The following is a 17429-nucleotide window of genomic DNA, read 5'->3' on the forward strand; positions in this document are numbered from 1 at the left end:
TCCTCCCCCTTTTCTACCGGGACTCTGTAAGAAAGTAAACTTCCGCTTAGAGAACGGTTGACTGAAGCGCCACACCAACGACGGACGCGATAAATTAACGTCACTGAAGCTATTCCCTGCTCTTGGCAACGGGAGCAGGGCTCCCTGGGATACCATCCGGGAACTGAAGCAGTTCCCATCCGCTAGCGGCATGGGAGGGCGAGGGATGATGTTCCATTCAACGCGGGAACAGCTAAACGTATGTATGACTGCGCGCGCATTAAGCACATGTGCACGAACACCCGAATAGAGCTAATGCGTGTTTGCGCAGCGTCACTTCATGCTTCAGAGGTATCAACAGATTCCTAATTCCTCCCTTTGGCAAGTGGGCGGGGGACCCTCGCTGTGTATTGGCTCCAATAAACCCATAGTTTTTGAGCACAGGCTTGTAAAACTGCCAAGATCCATTCAGTTTTAACTTTTGGGGAGAACTGAAGAGGACTGCAAGCAAGTTGAACTGGAGTAGGGTGTTGTTTTTTATGAGAACATAGTCCAGTAGAATTGCCATTACTTTCTAGTATTGGGTTGCTAGTTCTCCTGCCTAAGGTTCCTGCCTTAGACTAAAGCAGAAGTTGCTTTGCTGGGAAAGGCTGTCTTCGTTGAACCTCTGCATGCATGCATGCTGCTATAACAGCAGAGGAATGCTGCCAGGAAAAGGTGGCACCAACCTTTTCTAGGTGGGAGTGGAGCAGGGGTTGTTGCTCATATTTATAAAAACAACCAGCTGTTAAGATGTCTCAAATGTCCACAGAGGACAGCTGGCTTAAGAAAGTGCTACCCATTGCTATCCTTGAAAAATTGGCCCACCACTGGAAGGTACCGGGTATTAAGTGGTAACAACAAACAAGGGGATTTGCAGCTGTTTGTTGGACTTTTATGACCTATATGCGCAATTGTTCTAATTTCAAAATTGTACCAGCTAAATATGACTATATGTAAAGCTATTCATGACATCTATATAAATAGCACGTAAAATTCATCGTGTCTTCGGGTCTTCAGTCAGATTGCATGATGACCTCTTGCCCATCCCTATATGCTCATCCTTCACCCCCTTCCTCCAGTGCCCAAGGAAGAGCTGGTAGTTTGCTTTCTTACACTGTGTCATTACAGGTTTCATGCCTCAGTCAATAGTTGTTTGTTTGTTTTGAGATATATATGTATATATATATATATATATGAGAAAATCAGTTGTTCCTGAGAGGGACAAGATGCAGCCCCATCTACCCAGCTGGTTTCCTTCCTTCAGAAAGTTAGCATGAGATCCATAAGACATTAACAAACAAAATCTTCAAAATACACACACACACACACACACACACAAAAAAAATGTACAGGGAAGGAGGAGGAAAACATGGAAACGTAGGCACCGGTCCTTACATATATTTAAAATGAACATAATCCCGCTGTCCCTCTTCTCCCTCTGGTGCAGCCAGATTTACAAAAACATTGCTGTCCTGCAATGGGCCAAATCTATGTATGCTTAGTGTAATTGTGATTAGCTGGTTCACTAGCTATAAAGGTAAAAAGGTAAAGGTACCCCTGACCATTAGGTCCAGCGCTCTCCAAATCTGTCTATGGAGTGGTAGCTCTGTATATAAACCTTTGAGAACCTGTCAGAAAGCAGAGCCCTGCTTCCAGCTGGACTAGCAACTGCTACTCAGTCTTGTTGTCTTTTTGTGATCCCATGGACCAGAGCACGCCAGGCACTCCTGTCTTCCACTGCCTCCCGCAGTTTGGTCAGACTCCTGTTGGTAGCTTTGAGAACACTGTCCAACCATCTGTTCCTCTGTCCTCCCCTTCTCCTTGTACCCTCCATCTTTCCCAACATCAGGGTCTTTTCCAGGGAGTCTTCTCTTCTCATGAGGTGGCCAAAGTATTGGAGCCTCAGCTTGAGGATCTGTCCTTCCAGTGAGCACTCAGGGCTGATTTCCTTAAGAATGGATAGGTTTGATCTTCTCGCAGTCCATGGGACTCAGTCTACTCAGTCTACTCTGAAGCAAATCCATTTGAGTTCAGTGGAACTTACTCTCAAGTAAGCAGTGTTAGGATTGCACCCTTTAATGTTCACATGCCTGGCCTAGGGAGTGAGCTGTTTACTTTTCAAGATATAAATGTTTTATAATTCTGGAATAACTCCCATTCCCTCACCTCTTCAATTTTAATGGAAACACTGTTACTTATTTTCCTCTGAAAATTGTTCATTTAAAACTGCATATGATTTGACAGTGATTAAACTCTTGCATCAAATTAAAAAGATAAATACACTAAATCGTTTTGACTTAAAGTTTTTCCAAAAGTTCTATTTTCCCACTTCTCTCCACCAGTCTTGAGAGAGGTTCATCTTGAGTAGCTGCTTAAACGGGCAATTTGTTCACATCTACATCCTGGTTTATGGAGTCTGTGTTTGGATACGTTTTTGTTTCCTTTCCAGATCTTGGGATGGAGAGCAGCTGCAAGCCTTGCTTGGTCGGTGCTGCTGCTTCCTCTGTGTATTGCAGCCTTCATCAGCATTAGCAGCATTGACTTCTTCCACCCGGTACAATGGATCACAAGTATGTCAGTGCCCTGCCTGAGCCAAATGTTACAGAGCAGTATTCATGCAGTTTTTTATTCAACATTATTTGGGCATATTATCGCAGCAATCCTTACAGCAGCCCTAACATTTAGGCCAGTGTTCTCGTATTACATGTAGAGCAAGGATGGGGAACATTTTTTTCAGCTTGAGGGCCACATGCCAATGGTGGGGGGGGGCAGAGGCAAAAATGGGTAGAGCAACAAATGTAAATGGTGCCTTTGTACAATAGGCTGGTTGCTACACACACTCGCACACCCCTTTGTATCCTCCATCCAGACATGTCAGAGGTATTATCAGAGTTTTGGCCTTGAGTTCTGGACTGGGAAGAAGGCAGGATAATAACAGTAACAAGAAGAACAACTATGGTTTAGCACAGGGGTAGGCAGCCTAAGGCCAGATGCGGCCCAATCGCCTTCTAAATCCGGCCCACGGACAGTCCAGGAATCAGCGTGTTTTTACATGGTTAGAATGTATCTTTTTATTTAAAATGCATCTCTGGGTTATTTCTGGGGCCTGCCTGGTGTTTTGATATGAGTAGAATGTATGCTTTTATTTAAAATGGATCTCTGGGTTATTTGTGGGGCATAGGAATTTGTTCATTCCCCCCCCCCCAAAAAAAATCCGCCCCACCGGATGGTTTGAGGGACGGTGGACCGGCCCACGGCTGAAAAAGGTTGCTGACCCCTGGTTTAGCATAATGTGTGAATGTGGTCGCTGAGTTTATGGCTGAGGTGAGAGATATACCAAAGTCCTCCTAGGTCTCAGCCCAACCTTGTATGCACTAAGCCATTTTAGTAGTAGATCTGTTGTATAGTACTTCTGATTCATTTTTTTCCCCTTGTCTTAGGCTCATTCAACGACCTGTATACCTCCTACGTTATTTTCTGCTTACTGCTAATGTCTGTGGTCATACTGGTAATAAGCATCTTCAACGTTGAGTTTCATGCAGGTTGGTGTTGAAAGCTGCATCAACTTAAAAAGTGCCGTATGATTTGCTGATTTGTGCTTAACTCTGTGCATAACGTTAGGCTTTGTTTTAAACGTCGGAATCTGTTTCTTTGTGTGTCAGTAGAAACTTAGTTTCCAACCTTTGCTCTTAAAACTCTCCATTAATAAATGTTGAATAACTCTGAATGCTGTGCTAAATCCTTAAAGACTTCTACAGCACCATTCTCCACTCTTGAAGGTCTGATTTGGTTTTTTTTTTTTAAGAACTCAGTATCCTACACTGAACTCACGAGTGCTTAAATGAGGAGCAGTGATTGCCTGAATGTGGTGTCTTGAAATGTGACACAAAGTACGTACGTAATGTGATGCTCTTTAAGTCAGGAGGTGGTTAAATGTTCTTATTTTCATTCTTCTTTGCAGTTGTGCCTTCCATTCCTTGCTCTCGGTTAGCTCTGATAAGCAAGATTATCCACCCACAGCAAGTGATCCATTCCATTGCTCATGCTGTAATGGGAATGCTGGTAGCTTGGTGTGCAGCAGTTATGACGAAGGGGAAGTTTCTCTTTTTATCTGTACCCTGCACAGCTACAGAAAGGTAACCCTGGGGGTGGTTCAAGAGCTGTTTATTAAAATGTAACTTCTTGTGAATACTAATAACGAAATGCTGCCAGATAGTTCACATTAGGTGATTCTCATCACATTAGGTGATTCTCATTTTGCTGCAAATATAGAAAGCTGGTAGGAAGATGTGTGCAAGCAAATGTTTCCTGAGAAATAAATTGCTGTGTACTTGTGACCCTTTGGGTGCAGAAGATAAAAGTAGCCTTGTAGCCACAGGTGAGGCAAGGAGAGACTTGGTGGAGGAAGGAACGTTTGTGCCGTCTCTCCTCTTCTAAGCTCCTCAGTGTAAGGCTTTTTGTTGACAACTAGCCTTTACTTTCTTGGGCTCCATGATCACTGCAGATGGTGACAGCAGTCACGAAATTAAAAGACGCCTGCTTCTTGGGAGGAAAGCAATGACAAACCTAGACAGCATCTTAAAAAGCAGAGACATCACCTTGCCGACAAAGGTCCGTATAGTCAAAGCTATGGTTTTCCCAGTAGTAATGAATGGAAGTGAGAGCTGGACCATAAAGAAGGCTGATCGCCGAAGAATTGATGCTTTTGAATTATGGTGCTGGAGGAGACTCTTGAGAGTCCCATGGACTGCAAGAAGATCAAACCTATCCATTCTCAAAGAAATCAGCCCTGAGTGCTCACTAGAAGGACAGATCGTGAAGTTGAGGCTCCAATACTTTGGCCACCTCATGAGAAGAGAAGACTCCCTGGAAAAAACTCTGATGTTGGGAAAGATGGACGGCACAAGGAGAAGGGGACGACAGAGGGTGAGATGGTTGGACAGTGTTCTCGAAGTGACTGGCATGAGTTTGCCCAAACTGCGGGAGGCAGTGGAGGATAGGGGTGCCTGGCGTGCTCTGGTCCATGGGGTCACGAAGAGTCGGACATGACTGAACGACTGAACAACAACAAAGCCTGCCAAAAGGCTAGAAGTTTGCATTTCTATGAAGGCCACAGAGGACAGGGCTCCCCCTATACTGTAGCTTGTATAGGAAGTTAGTAACATTTTTGCAGACTAAAAATAATACATGCAATTATTTACAAACCTGGATTAAAATTCTCTAAAGAGGCTGCACTTTTTCTGTAGCCTTTTACCTATTTTTAGGATGCAAGTCAAGGTTGCTGAGAAAATGCAATTCTCACACCAGCTAACTGCAGCCAGTGATCCAATGAGGATTATAGTCGGTTGCAGATGTCTGTTGGATAGTGCTCAGGATGCTGCCACTGCCCCCCAATATTTGTGCAATTTTACCACTTTTTAAAAAGTCCGTTAAAAATGAACCCCTCCTTGCAGTACCATATGAGTACCTATGTATATCTACAAGGAGAATTGAATATAAAGTTGGGGAATGTGTGTTTCAGTTTGTTTATTATGTAATAAATAAACGAGGGTAAAACTTTTTTCCATAGTTGCTGGACAGTGTTTTGGAATGAGTCCTCTGCCACCTTGATTTTGCAAAATTGAATAACATTTCCTTAAAAGTAGAATTAAGTATAGAGTTATTATCTTCCTGTGCAAATAAAGGCTAAAATTACTGCTTTGCTTCAGTGTAGCTGATGCTGATCTGCACATGTGCCTGAATGAGTACCACCTCTTCCTCTTGCTTCTTGGAGCCTTTATGGGTTACAGCTATAGCCTTCGGTATCTTGTTAACAATTTGAACTACCTTCCATTTCCAGTTATACAGGTAAGCGTGCAAGTAACAGCAGGAATAGAATTCAGACACTGGGCCCCCTGTAGTGCTTTTGCACTACATGCAAAATCATGAAGGTCAGCGGTTTGAATCTGCATGACGGGGTGAACTCCCATTGCTCTCATCTTCTGCCAACCTAGCAGTTCGAAAGTACACCAGTGTAAGTAGATAAATAGGTATCACTGTGGTGGGAAGATAATCAGCATTTCCGTGCACTCTGGCTTCCGTCACAGTGTTCTGTTGTCCCAGAAGTGTTTTAGTCATGCTGGCCACATGACCCAGAAAGCTGTCTGTGGATAAACACTGGTTCCCTCAGCCTGAAAGCGAGATGAGCGCCACACCCCATCGTCACCTTTGACTGGACTTAACTGTCCAGGGAGTCCTTTACCTTTTCTTTCTTTCTTTCTTTCTTTCTTTCTTTCTTTCTTTCTTTCTTTCTTTTTTTAAAAAAACCTTTTACGTGATCATGACTATTACATATTTGGAGAAAAGTCATATTGTGCTGGGTCCAGGAAGAAGTTTCCTGCAGGGCATAGCTGCGGCATAGTGGGTGGGGACCTGAGAAATATGAGCAGAACTTGAAGAAGGAGACTTCCCACGTCTGTTGGGAGAACTCTCCTAGATGGTGTGGCTTGTGATGTGGGCGTCTGCAGTGGGTAGGCAAAATTGTCCCAAATCAGACAGTAACCCCTTATATGAGCATAGCTTCCTTCTTTCAACGATCTTCTATCCGCTTGCAGTTCTCAGGATCCAAACGAATGTTTCTTGAGATTGTCTATCACCCTGTTACAGTTGGTCTTTGATGTTGTGTGACAGTAATTAAGTTTATTGTAGCCATTTTACCACAGTACAGTGGTTGGATCCAGAGAACCCTGCTTTTCCCATAGTGTTTTCCAGGCTGCTCCCCCTTTACAAACCCTTGTGCTCCATGCAAAGGATGGCCCTGAGGATTTTGGGGATTCCCTAGAATCCGGCAGAGTGGGGCTGTAGCAGGATGGTGAAATCAGAAGAATTTGGTTTGGCTGCCATGCACACGCAGAAGTGCCTTTCCACTCGTGTAGGGCACCTTTGGATCCAAGCCTATGGTAATACAATATTTGGCAAGAGAGTAATTCTAAAATAGAAGAAAAGGTGCTCTTAATATCTATCAGGATCTTGCAGTATCTGAAATCATTTCTGAGTTTAAAATGTGACATTTTTAACTCCAGAGTCTGATATATGTTATGTGGATAAGAATATTCTGCTGTTAAACATTTGCCCAATCTTTTTCAGCAATACAAGTATCTGCGCTTCAGGAGGTCACTTCCGTTGCTTGCAAAGCATAGTTGTGTGGAGTCACTTTATATGGTCAGAAACTTTTGTGCTGCTTACTATTTCTTTGGTAAGAATTTTTGGTAATTTTGCTTCTCTCCTCCTGCCTCCTTTTCTGTAAATGAAACGAGTGGGAAGGAAGGCAGCGTTTCCCTGATAACAAGTTGCTGAATTGGGGTGGGAGGGGGCTTTACATAAGGGTTGGCTGCCTTAGTCATGCCCAACTTGTGGGGTTTACAAAGTCAACTGGCCAGTATAGGGGAGGGGGGAAATGCTCTGTGTTGCGGAGTTTTGCCCCAATTTATCACCATTTCTTTTCCTTTAAACTTTCAAATTTCTGTTGGTAATATATTTTTATGCCAGAAATATATTTCCTCTATGGAAGTGTTAATATGCCTGTGTTTTTACAGCTTGATTTTCCCTCTGTTTGTGGCATTTTAGGTTATATTCCAAGGGCATGGATAATTACCACAATGAACCTTCAGACCGATAGGTTAGTACCTATAACCAAAAATAAATAAATTAAATTACTAACTCTTCATCTTGTAATAGAGGAACTCCCTGTACACTTTGCAGGTTGTCAGATTCCTACCCCATGCTTTAGGAAATAATAATCCCAGAGCAGCTAAAAAACAACAACAGCCTAGCAAGACTGTGCCCACTTTCAGGCATATAATGTGACACACAAGGAAGAAGGAATGGGGAAGGAAGAGGGCCGGGGGAGGAAACAAGCTCATACTTCATTCTTTACAATTGCAGTTCTCCTAGCATTCAGTTGGGGTAGAAACAATTCAGGTAGGCTGATGGAGTTTAGCCAGTTAGATATTAAAACCAACACTTTTAATTGAGCCCAGAATACAATAGGAATGCTTATGCAAATACTAGAGTAGTGGTATAATAATTCCCCTAGCAACCTACTCCTGTCAGTGAAAAGTGATGCATTTAATTGAAGTTTCTGGATTCTTATTGAGGGTGGTCTAGCACAGATGTTTCTTTCTAACAAGATGTGCTAAGTAAAAAAACAACAACACCTGGCCTCCCCCACCACATGGGCATCTTTCCTGCTATTGATGGCCAGTCAAGGTCACATGCAGCTGTGGTGTCATACAGAGCTTCAAAACTAACTTTCCTGCTCACCCCACCAGTCTGATGGTGCCCACAAGAGAATAATATTCTTCCATGGAGTAGGATAAATAGACTGGACACTAAAGCTTTCCACAGGGATAGTTCTTACAGTGTTGGGAGATTTTAAAGAGGTGAACAGTTTGAGGCTCATTGGGAAATGATGGTGGCCTTATTCTCTCTGGCAGTGGGAAGGAACAAAGAACAGACTTCTCAGGCATCCTTGGTGGACTTGCTCAGTCTGTTTGATTCTGTGTCAGTGGATAATGTCCCAACTGTCTTCCATTATGCCTTGATAAATCACATGGGAAAAACTTTCACAACAGAAGTATTAGAATCATATTTCCACTTGCATAGTTCATTTGTTGTGTTGTGTAAGGGTAAAAAAAAAGCAACCCTTTTGATATAGACCAGCTTGTTTTTATATACTGCTCATTGCAAAAAACACCATCTAATAGTGTTGGCTTCCCCCCCGCCCCGCTGGCCTTCCAGTAAACTTCATCCTCTGGACACGATGGCTGGTCTCTTGGATTTGTCCCTTCTGTACCACAGCTGGCTATGTGGCGTGTTTCTTCTGATGACTTGGTACATTGCATGGCAGCTCTTCAGAATCTATGCCACTGAGGTTGGTGCTGTATGTCTGATACATACAATCTTACTATCTCTTCCGTTTTTAAAGCAATGCGTGAATGCTCTTATACTTTTTGTGTAGCACAGCAGGAACTCTTGAGATCAGATTAATTGGTTTTCAGTTGGAGAATGTTACATCCCTTTCCCCTGCTTTCTTGTCAGGGCTGGGTTGGGTTGGCAGCCTGTCCGTTTTGCTGGTTTGACCAGGCTTGCAAATGATCACTTGCTATATATTCTTATTAATTTTGACAAGGGGGTGTTTCTCATGGCAAGCTTCAGCTACGGTGTGCGTTCCATTTTCAGGCACATCACTTTCCTGTCCAGCCGACTTTTGCGGAAGAAACCGATCAGTGTTTACCTAAAATTTTAAGCAGCGACCCCCCACCTCTTTTAAAGGTATGAGTTTGGTTGAATACACAGACTTGTCAAATTACTTTGTCATAATAGAAGCAATTCAAGTAATATTTAAGTGATAAAGCATGGGGTTTCATGCAATATATTTTTCAATCTACCAGTAAAATTCACACTAGAAGCTTGCAGCCAAGGATTTGACTGGTTTTTTAGATCACTATGGGAATGTCATATTTTCTCGCCTTTGTAACTTCTAGCCATAAGTTTCTTTCCCCCATATTCCTGGTTTTCCTTCCCCTGTCACATTCCTCTTTCCCCTCCTTATTCCTCTGGATCATTTCTTTCTCCCTCCCCTTTTTGAAGTTGCTGTGCTTCTCTTTCGGGACCCCAACCCCTCTTTCCCTAGGTCCATAATGCTTCTACTGTATTGTCTCCTTCCTTAGGCCATTCTCTCTGGCTTGCCTTATCAGCTTAGCAAGTGACAGCCATAAATCCTTTCCCATTCTCCATCCATTTTCATAACTCTAGCAGCTAAGCCAGATCCTGCCAAATGCTTCACCAGTGCAACATTTTAGTGCAAAAATTTGTCTGCGTATCAAAGTAATTTCTTATACGTTTGCTTGCATACCTAAAATGGCCGAAGCTCTTTGTCCCTTATCTAGCACGTAATGAAAATGCAGTTCTCAGGTATGTCTGGGGAAAAAGCAATAATTTGAAAATAATTTATTTTGAGGGTTCAGGTAGGTAGCCGTGTTGGTCTGACGCAGTCAAAATAAATTAAAAATTAAAAAAATTGTCCAGTAGCACCTTAGACACCAACTAAGCTTGTTCTGTACATGAAAGCTTATACCCAGAATAAGCTTAGTTGGTCTCTAAGGTGCTACTGGACAATTTTTTAATTTTTAATTTATTTTCAGGGGGCATAATGAAGGGAATTTTAGTGATAAAATTCGAGTAAAAATGTTACAGCTGTTAATACTTCTAAACATTTCCCCCTGCAGTTCTTGGCTTTACAGGACTTGATGTTCCTTTCCCAGTATTCTTCTGTGCGACGTCAAGAGGTCTTCAGCCTTAGCCAGCCAGGTATTTGGAAAAAAAATATCTATGACCCATTAAGTCAGAAGGGGAAAGTGAGAAGTACTCTGTGAGAGGCTGACTTTGTTTGAGGAGAGTTGTTGTGTTTTCATTGTTGTATTTAGCAAATACTGATGTGAGGAAAGGTAGGTTTTTATACAGAGCATCTTATGGTGACCACCATTGTGTCCAAAACAAGGTGTGAGGAGGTCCAAGATGGGATTGTGTACAAGCAGTGTTTCCCTTCTACATTGGCAAAGCAGACGGTGCTTGTCACATGCATTAAAAGTAATGCACCTAGGCATATTTTATTTGGGCTTTTTGGACGCCAATACATTTCTGTGAAATACCTTGGAAATGCCTCATTCCACTGCCTGATGTTCCATTGTTTATTGACTAGCTTCTGGTGGCTTTGTCACTATATTCGTGGCCTAACAGTTTGACCACAACTTTGGGCATTTAAAGGGTTCATGTTTGGAGTTGATTTTATTTTACTTCAAATACTTCACTGTGATATAAGGGCTTGTGTAACAGCCTGACCCCTGTTTTGGGCTACCTCATGCAATGTAAATTGGCTAGTTTTTTTGGTTGTAAGTCGCTCTTGAGTTGCCTTGGGCAAGATAAAGCGACTAACAAATGTAAATAATAATAATAATAATAATAATAATAATAATAATTAGTTTTTAAGTCTAGACATTCTGCTTGTCTGTAAAAGGTGGACACCCTCACAACTGGACTTCAATCTCCCAGGAGTGCTTGAAACTTTTAAGTGATCTGACGCAGAAACTGATAATGCACCAGGAGGCCACAGCTGCAAACGGGAGGCTGAAGCAGCCATCTGTGGGGGACTTGAGACAGCCCTCTAGCCCTCCAGGTACTGGACGAATCAGGTGCAATGCCGCAGTTCTTGAGTCTCCAAATCACAGTTGGGCCTGCCAAAGGGTGTCCGGGGAGAATCTTATTTCAAAAAGGGGTGATTTATTCTTTTCAGTTACATTTGCAGCTTTTGCTGATTTCCCCTCCTTTAAAAAACATACATTCCGTGGATGTTTGTAAAGAGCAGCTTCAGACTTTATGTGGGAATGCTGTCTTGCCATGGTTGTGCTGGTTTTTTCTTATAGTAAACCCATTTTCACAGGCACACATTGCTCAGCATGCAGTGAAAATGTACTAGGGAACTCCCCATGGTTTCTGTCCACGTTATGTCATGAGATATGCACCTGCCCTTCATGCTTTGTTTGTGTAATAATAATAATAATAACAATAACAATAATAATTCTTCTTCTTCTTCTTCTTCTTCTTCTTCTTCTTCTTCTTCTTCTTCTTCTTCTTCTTCTTCTTTATACCCCGCCCATCTGGCTGGGCTTCCCCAGCCACTCTGGGTGGCTTCCAACAAAATATTAAAATACAATAATCAATCAAACATTAAAAGCTTCCCAAAAGAGGGCTGCCTTCAGATTTCTTCTAAAAGTCTGGTAGTTGTTCTCTTTGACATCTGGTGGGAGGGCGTTCCACAGGGCGGGTGCCACTACCAAGAAGGCCCTCTACCTGGTTCCCTGTAATTTGGCTTCTCGCAGTGAGGGAACTGCCAGAAAGCCCTCGGCGCTGGACCTCAGTGTCCGGGCAGAACGATAGGGGTGGAGACGCTCCTTCAGGTATACTTGACCGAGGCCATTTAGGGCTTTAAAGGTCAGCACCAACACTTTGAAATGTGCTCGGAAACGTACTGGGAGCCAATGTAGGTCTTTCAAGACTGGTGTTATGTGGTCTCGGTGGCCGCTCCCAGTCACCAGTCTAGCTGCCACATTCTGGATTAGTTGTAGTTTCCGGGTCACCTTCAAAGGTAGCCCCACATTACAGTAGTCCAAGTGAAAGATAACCAGAGCATGCACCACTCTGGCAAGACACTTCGCAGGCAGGTAGGGTCTCAGTCTGCATACCAGATGGAGCTGATAAACAGCTGCCATGGACACAGAATTGACCTGCGCCTCCATGGACAGCTGCGAGTCCAAAATGACTCCCAGGCTGCATACCTGGTCCTTCAGGGGCACAGTTACCCCATTCAGGACCAGGGAGTCCTCCACACCTGCCCTCCTCCTGTCCCCCAAAAACAGTACTTCTGTCTTGTCAGGATTCAACCTCAATCTGTTAGCCGCCATCCATCTTCCTTCACTGTTAGAGCAGTGTTTTCCCCCCAGCAAACAATTATAAGGTAAAGGTAAAGGACCCCTGGACGGTTAAGTCCAGTCAAAGGCGACTATGGGGTTGCGGTGCTCATATTGTTTTCAGGCCAAGGGAGACGGCGTTTGTCCACAGGCAGTTTTATGGATCATGTGGCTGGCATTACTAAACCGCTACTGGCGCACAGAAGACCATGACGGAAGCCAGAGCACACAGAAACACTGTTTAGTCAGAGTGCACGGAAACGCCGTTTACCTTCCCGCCACAGCGGTACCTATTTATCTATTTGCACAAAATAAACCATTTTGAGTTCTTGTAAAATATTCTTATTTGCCAGGAGCAGGTGCTGAAGAAACATCATTTCACACTCCAAGGTCCATTATCCTTCCTCGAACCCAAATGCCTTCTCTGGTCAAATCATCTCTGTTGCCTTTGAAAACATCCCCTTCTTCTGACGTCAGAAGCAATTTAGGGTCACCTTTCACTCCTCTGAGTCGCAAGGCTGGCGTCCTGGATTTAAACTCTCCTTGGAATGGATCTGTCCAAAGTCCCCATATTATGAGGAGAGGACCAAAATTATGGACAACAAGTTCAGGTAGAATTTCTTCTGTCCCAACCTTAGTTTGAGCACTTGGCTACTTACTACTAGGGCACCTAGTTAGCCTTGTTGTTGTTGTTGTTGTTGTTGTTGTTGTTGTTGTTGTTGTTGTTGTTGTTGTTGTTGTTTTTTAAAAGGGTGGGGGAACCAACAGTTTGGATTTCTCTTGTAGATCTGCAGTGGACAGCCTCTTCTCCTGAGCCCTACCCAATCAGTGCTGTTGCAGGTGGTGCAAATGAAACAGTACAACCAAGTTTTATCTACACATGGCTGCAGAGCAAGAAAGAGCAGGTATAAGAAATCAAGCAATTAATGAGTCAATACGTCCACCAGCATTATTTTCTTGTGCATTTCCCCAGTGCTTTGTAATGTAATTTAGTGCATTTCCCAAAGCAATCTGTAAACTTGCAGCAATGACCACTTGATAGCAATTCCTATCCCTTCAATGAAGCAGCGCATTCTTGTTCTGATCATTGACACAACTCCAAAGATTAAAACCTCTACTGTACTGAAGCTCTTGATTAAAATAAATGTGGGTTGCAGAACATAAACCACTGTCAAATGCAGTGCTTGCAGTTCAGAATATCTAGACTGTGGAGAGAGAATAAGATAAAACCTGAAATGCATTTATTTGGAACTGCATACCGTTTTAAATTGTTGGGAATTAATTCCAACTAACTCATTTTAGGATTGGGGTATCAACCAGTGAAGCTTAAAAGTTTTGGGTTACTTTTAAACAGAGAGTAAATACCATTTTGATCTGCTAAATATGTTTCATTGTCTTTTCATTGATCTTTTCTTCTTCCAGATCAAAAGCTTCTTATCAAAACGAGTACTGATAATGTATTTTTTCAGCAAGGTAAGGATGAGGACATGACTTAGTGATCGAAACTAAATGGGCAGGAAAGAATTATTGTTGTTACTACCTTTTGAACTACTCCTATGATACCTGTGCTCATAACCATTGAACTCAAAACAAGATAGGGGAACCTGTTGCCGTGAAAGCAACTCCCATCATCCCTGACCAATGGCCCTGCTGGCTGGGGCTGACAGGACATTTGCAGGGGGACAGGTCCCTCATCCCTGAACTAGAACTTGGTACATTGATCCTTGAAACAAATGCTGTGTAAACTGAATATTTATCTTCAGAATACTAATCTTCATAGGGTTAACACACTGAGCACTGAAACTATTTTCAGATTAATTTTTCATCAGAGCTCGTGATGGCTAAACTTTGGTTAGTTCACACTTTATTTCTGTATTTGAAACGTTCTGTTTATATGGTTGGCTAAAGTGTTTACAAAAACACTTTCTCTCTCTCTCTCTCTCTCTCTCTCTCTCTCTCTCTCTCTCTCTCTCTCTCTCTCCTTTCCAGAACCCCGAGGCTTCAATTCAGGCTCTTTTTTCTGATACCCAAATGCATATTTGGGCTTTGGAAGGTAAGCACTTTCTTCATATTGGAAACGGCTCTTAGATGAATGTTTATGCTGCTCCCTTTGATTTATGTGGTAACCTTGCAGTGAAATTCACTCAGCAATATCCATTAGTTTTTCTTTTGGCACACCCTCCCTCTCAGGTCCTGGGTTCTCACCCAGGGTTGAAACAAACTCTCAGCTCACCCACAAAAGCCTCACAACCAGAAGAGTTTCTGGAAATAGCAGACATCACTCTAGTTGCTTACTCTAGACTTGCTTTTTATGGGCAGGCCCAAGGATAGCTACCCAGAGTGGCTGGGGAAACCCAGCCAGATGGGTGGAGTATAAATAATAAATTATTATTATTATTATAAGGTAGATGGAACTTCCTCAGGCTGCCTACAGCTGTACAGCTGCACTTTCCACACCCAGTTCCAGGTACAGCAGGTTTGTAGAGTTCCCAGGGGGTCCAAAGGATGGGAAAAGGGCCATCCTCCACCCACAGCTTTTTCTTCATCCTCTGCCCTCTCCTCTGCTCCCAAATGTGTTATAATCCCAGACTAAGCAACAAGTTATCCAAACAACAAACTATTCCTTTCTTTAGGTTTGTCGCATCTCATAGCAGCTTCATTTACCGAAGACAGATATGGAGTTGTCCAAACAACACTGCCTTCTATTCTGAATACATTGCTAACTCTTCAAGAGGTGAGGAGATTTACTTTCTTTTTTGAAGAAAAAATTGATATGAACTCATAATGTGTTCATTGACTTAGGTTTTGGTTTTGCCACAACTTTTTTCAAGCGAATTTTAACCATAAATGAAAGGTCTGATAAGGTAAGGAGCATATTGGTGCTTATGTTTTCTGTTGGTTTATTTCCATCCTAGGTGGTAGACAAGCAGTTCAAGCTTCCTCATGTTTCCAGCAAACCCCCCCGGATTTCAGGAAGTCTGGCAGACACTTCCTACAAAACCCTTCGATTTGCCTTGAGAGCGTCGCTGAAAACTGCAATCTATCGAATCATCACCACTTTTGGAGAGCACTTAAAGTGAGGTTTGGGCTCATAAATCTGCCTTAATGTTCATTTCTAAATATAATGAGATGTACCATAGGCTTCCATCTCTTTTCACAAATGAATGAAATAAAGTGTTAGCAGGAACCATGCTCTACTCTACGTAGAGAAAATAAAAGAATTCTCTGCCAGGGATTTTACAAATTGTTATGCGCAGCAATCTGTGTAGCTTTGTACAGAAATGTGCTTCTAAGACATATACACACTATACCTTCAAAGCACATTCAGAGCACATTTGCCCCCTCAAATAATTCCAGGCACTGGAGTTGGTTAAGGATTACTAAGAATTCTAACTGTGAGAGGTAAACTACAGTGTTGTAGGGGGAAAATGTGCTTTGAATGTGCTTTGAAAGTATAATGTGTGCACAGCCTAACGGTGCTTTGAAGAAACAAGGAGCTGCATGGTAGCAACTGATCATGTCGCTACCCTGCTAGACCATGAGTTGACCCCAGCATTACCATCCTTCCGTTTCCTTGGATTTCCAAGTGATGGCAGAGGGATGATAATTTTTTTTGGAAGTATTTTTATTAAAGGTTTCTTGATTTACAAAAGTATGTGCAGTGTCTCTCTCTCATATTTTTTACGTGTATCATTTTTACAAATCAGTTTCATTTGTTGAGACCCTGGGAAGAAAAAGGGGGAAAGAGGTGGGCAGGGGTGGGGAGATGGGGTGGGGTGACGGTGTTTCTATTTTACTCAATATATGTAGGGTTCGATGTCAGCGTTGCTTGTGCAGGTTCTCTTTTGTTCGCTTGTGTTCCGTTGGTGGTGAGAGAGGTTGGGGTTGGCCTAGGGTGTGGTTGTTCATTTGTGATTGGCTGTGGTAGGGATGATAATGTTGGGCTACATTTATTTGCCATCAAACCCTTTCCGAACTTTGTATATTAAAGTGTTTGGGGAGCAGGTCTGCAAAATATGTTTTGTGTTTTTTTCTGTTCTCCAGTGCCGTGCAAGTATCTGCAGAAGTCAAGAAAAGACTCCAGCAGTTCCTGGAGTTCAAGGAATAGTTCAAGTCAAACTGCCTGTGCTGTTAACAGGTGGATAATGCATGTTCAGCTGCCTCTGAACAAAAGAAAGTGAAACTTATTTGATCTGTCCTACTGACTTTCCAGAGGTGTACATTAATTGCAAGTCACGGGGTGACTAAACTGTCAACAGAAGTACTTGAAACACTTGGAATACGTTACTTGACATTTTGTATAATAAAGTGATTCTTTTTTACATGAATGATGGTCTGCAGTAGTTGAATGCTGTTATGATTTATGTATGGCAGATAATGGGAACCTGTGTCCTTCTAGACATTTTGGGCAACTCCTCCACGCATCCCTGGCCGTTGGTCATGCTGGCTGGGGCTGATGGGAGTTGGAGTCCAACGACATCTGAAGGGCCATTAATTCCACACCCCCAGTATATGAGAATGCTCTGATTTGGAGGAGGGTACGGGTTTTTCTACATGATCTTCACTGATATGGCACTTTTCTTCTCATAATAAGTGGCTCATCTTGTTTGGGGATGTCCCTTCTAAGAATGCAAGGGTTGTCTCCAACTAAGCTGTACTCAGAGTAGACCCATAGAAATTAATGAACCTAAGTTAGTTAAATCCATTAATTTCAGTGGGTTTACTGTAAGTAGGACTAGCATTGGATACAACCACCTGTCTTTAAATCAGGCACCTGGAGAAAGAGAGATCCGCCCCTATCCCACCCCAATCTGCAATCCCCAAAGAGGAGAACAGCTTTTAGTTGGCTCTAGCTCACAATTATCTTAACTTTTGTTAAGATGAAAACAGAGTAATCCAAGG

At 42.7% G+C, this 17429-nt stretch overlaps 1 protein-coding gene across 5 annotated transcripts; it reads left to right on the forward strand.

Moving 5' to 3' along the window:
- Positions 1-135: 135 nt before the first annotated feature.
- Positions 136-16855, forward strand: NDC1 (NDC1 transmembrane nucleoporin). 5 transcript variants are annotated; one of them, XM_033152083.1, is made up of 18 exons: positions 136-238; positions 2471-2591; positions 3462-3563; positions 3983-4157; positions 5730-5868; positions 7147-7255; positions 7627-7678; positions 8800-8932; positions 9241-9333; positions 10290-10371; positions 11078-11236; positions 12881-13138; positions 13314-13432; positions 13950-14000; positions 14517-14580; positions 15161-15261; positions 15443-15603; positions 16572-16855. In XM_033152083.1, the coding sequence occupies exons 1-18, from the start codon at positions 191-193 to the stop codon at positions 16633-16635; spliced, it is 2031 nt and encodes a 676-aa protein (XP_033007974.1). In that variant the 5' UTR covers positions 136-190; the 3' UTR covers positions 16636-16855. The 5 variants fall into 5 exon arrangements, with proteins under 5 accessions (XP_033007974.1, XP_033007975.1, XP_033007972.1 ...); XM_033152084.1 differs by having other exon boundaries at positions 12887-13138; XM_033152081.1 differs by lacking the exon at positions 136-238 and adding an exon at positions 253-330.
- Positions 16856-17429: the final 574 nt, after the last annotated feature.

The sequence above is a fragment of the Lacerta agilis genome, chromosome 6 (assembly GCF_009819535.1).
Source record: "Lacerta agilis isolate rLacAgi1 chromosome 6, rLacAgi1.pri, whole genome shotgun sequence".
Lineage (NCBI taxonomy): Eukaryota > Metazoa > Chordata > Lepidosauria > Squamata > Lacertidae > Lacerta > Lacerta agilis.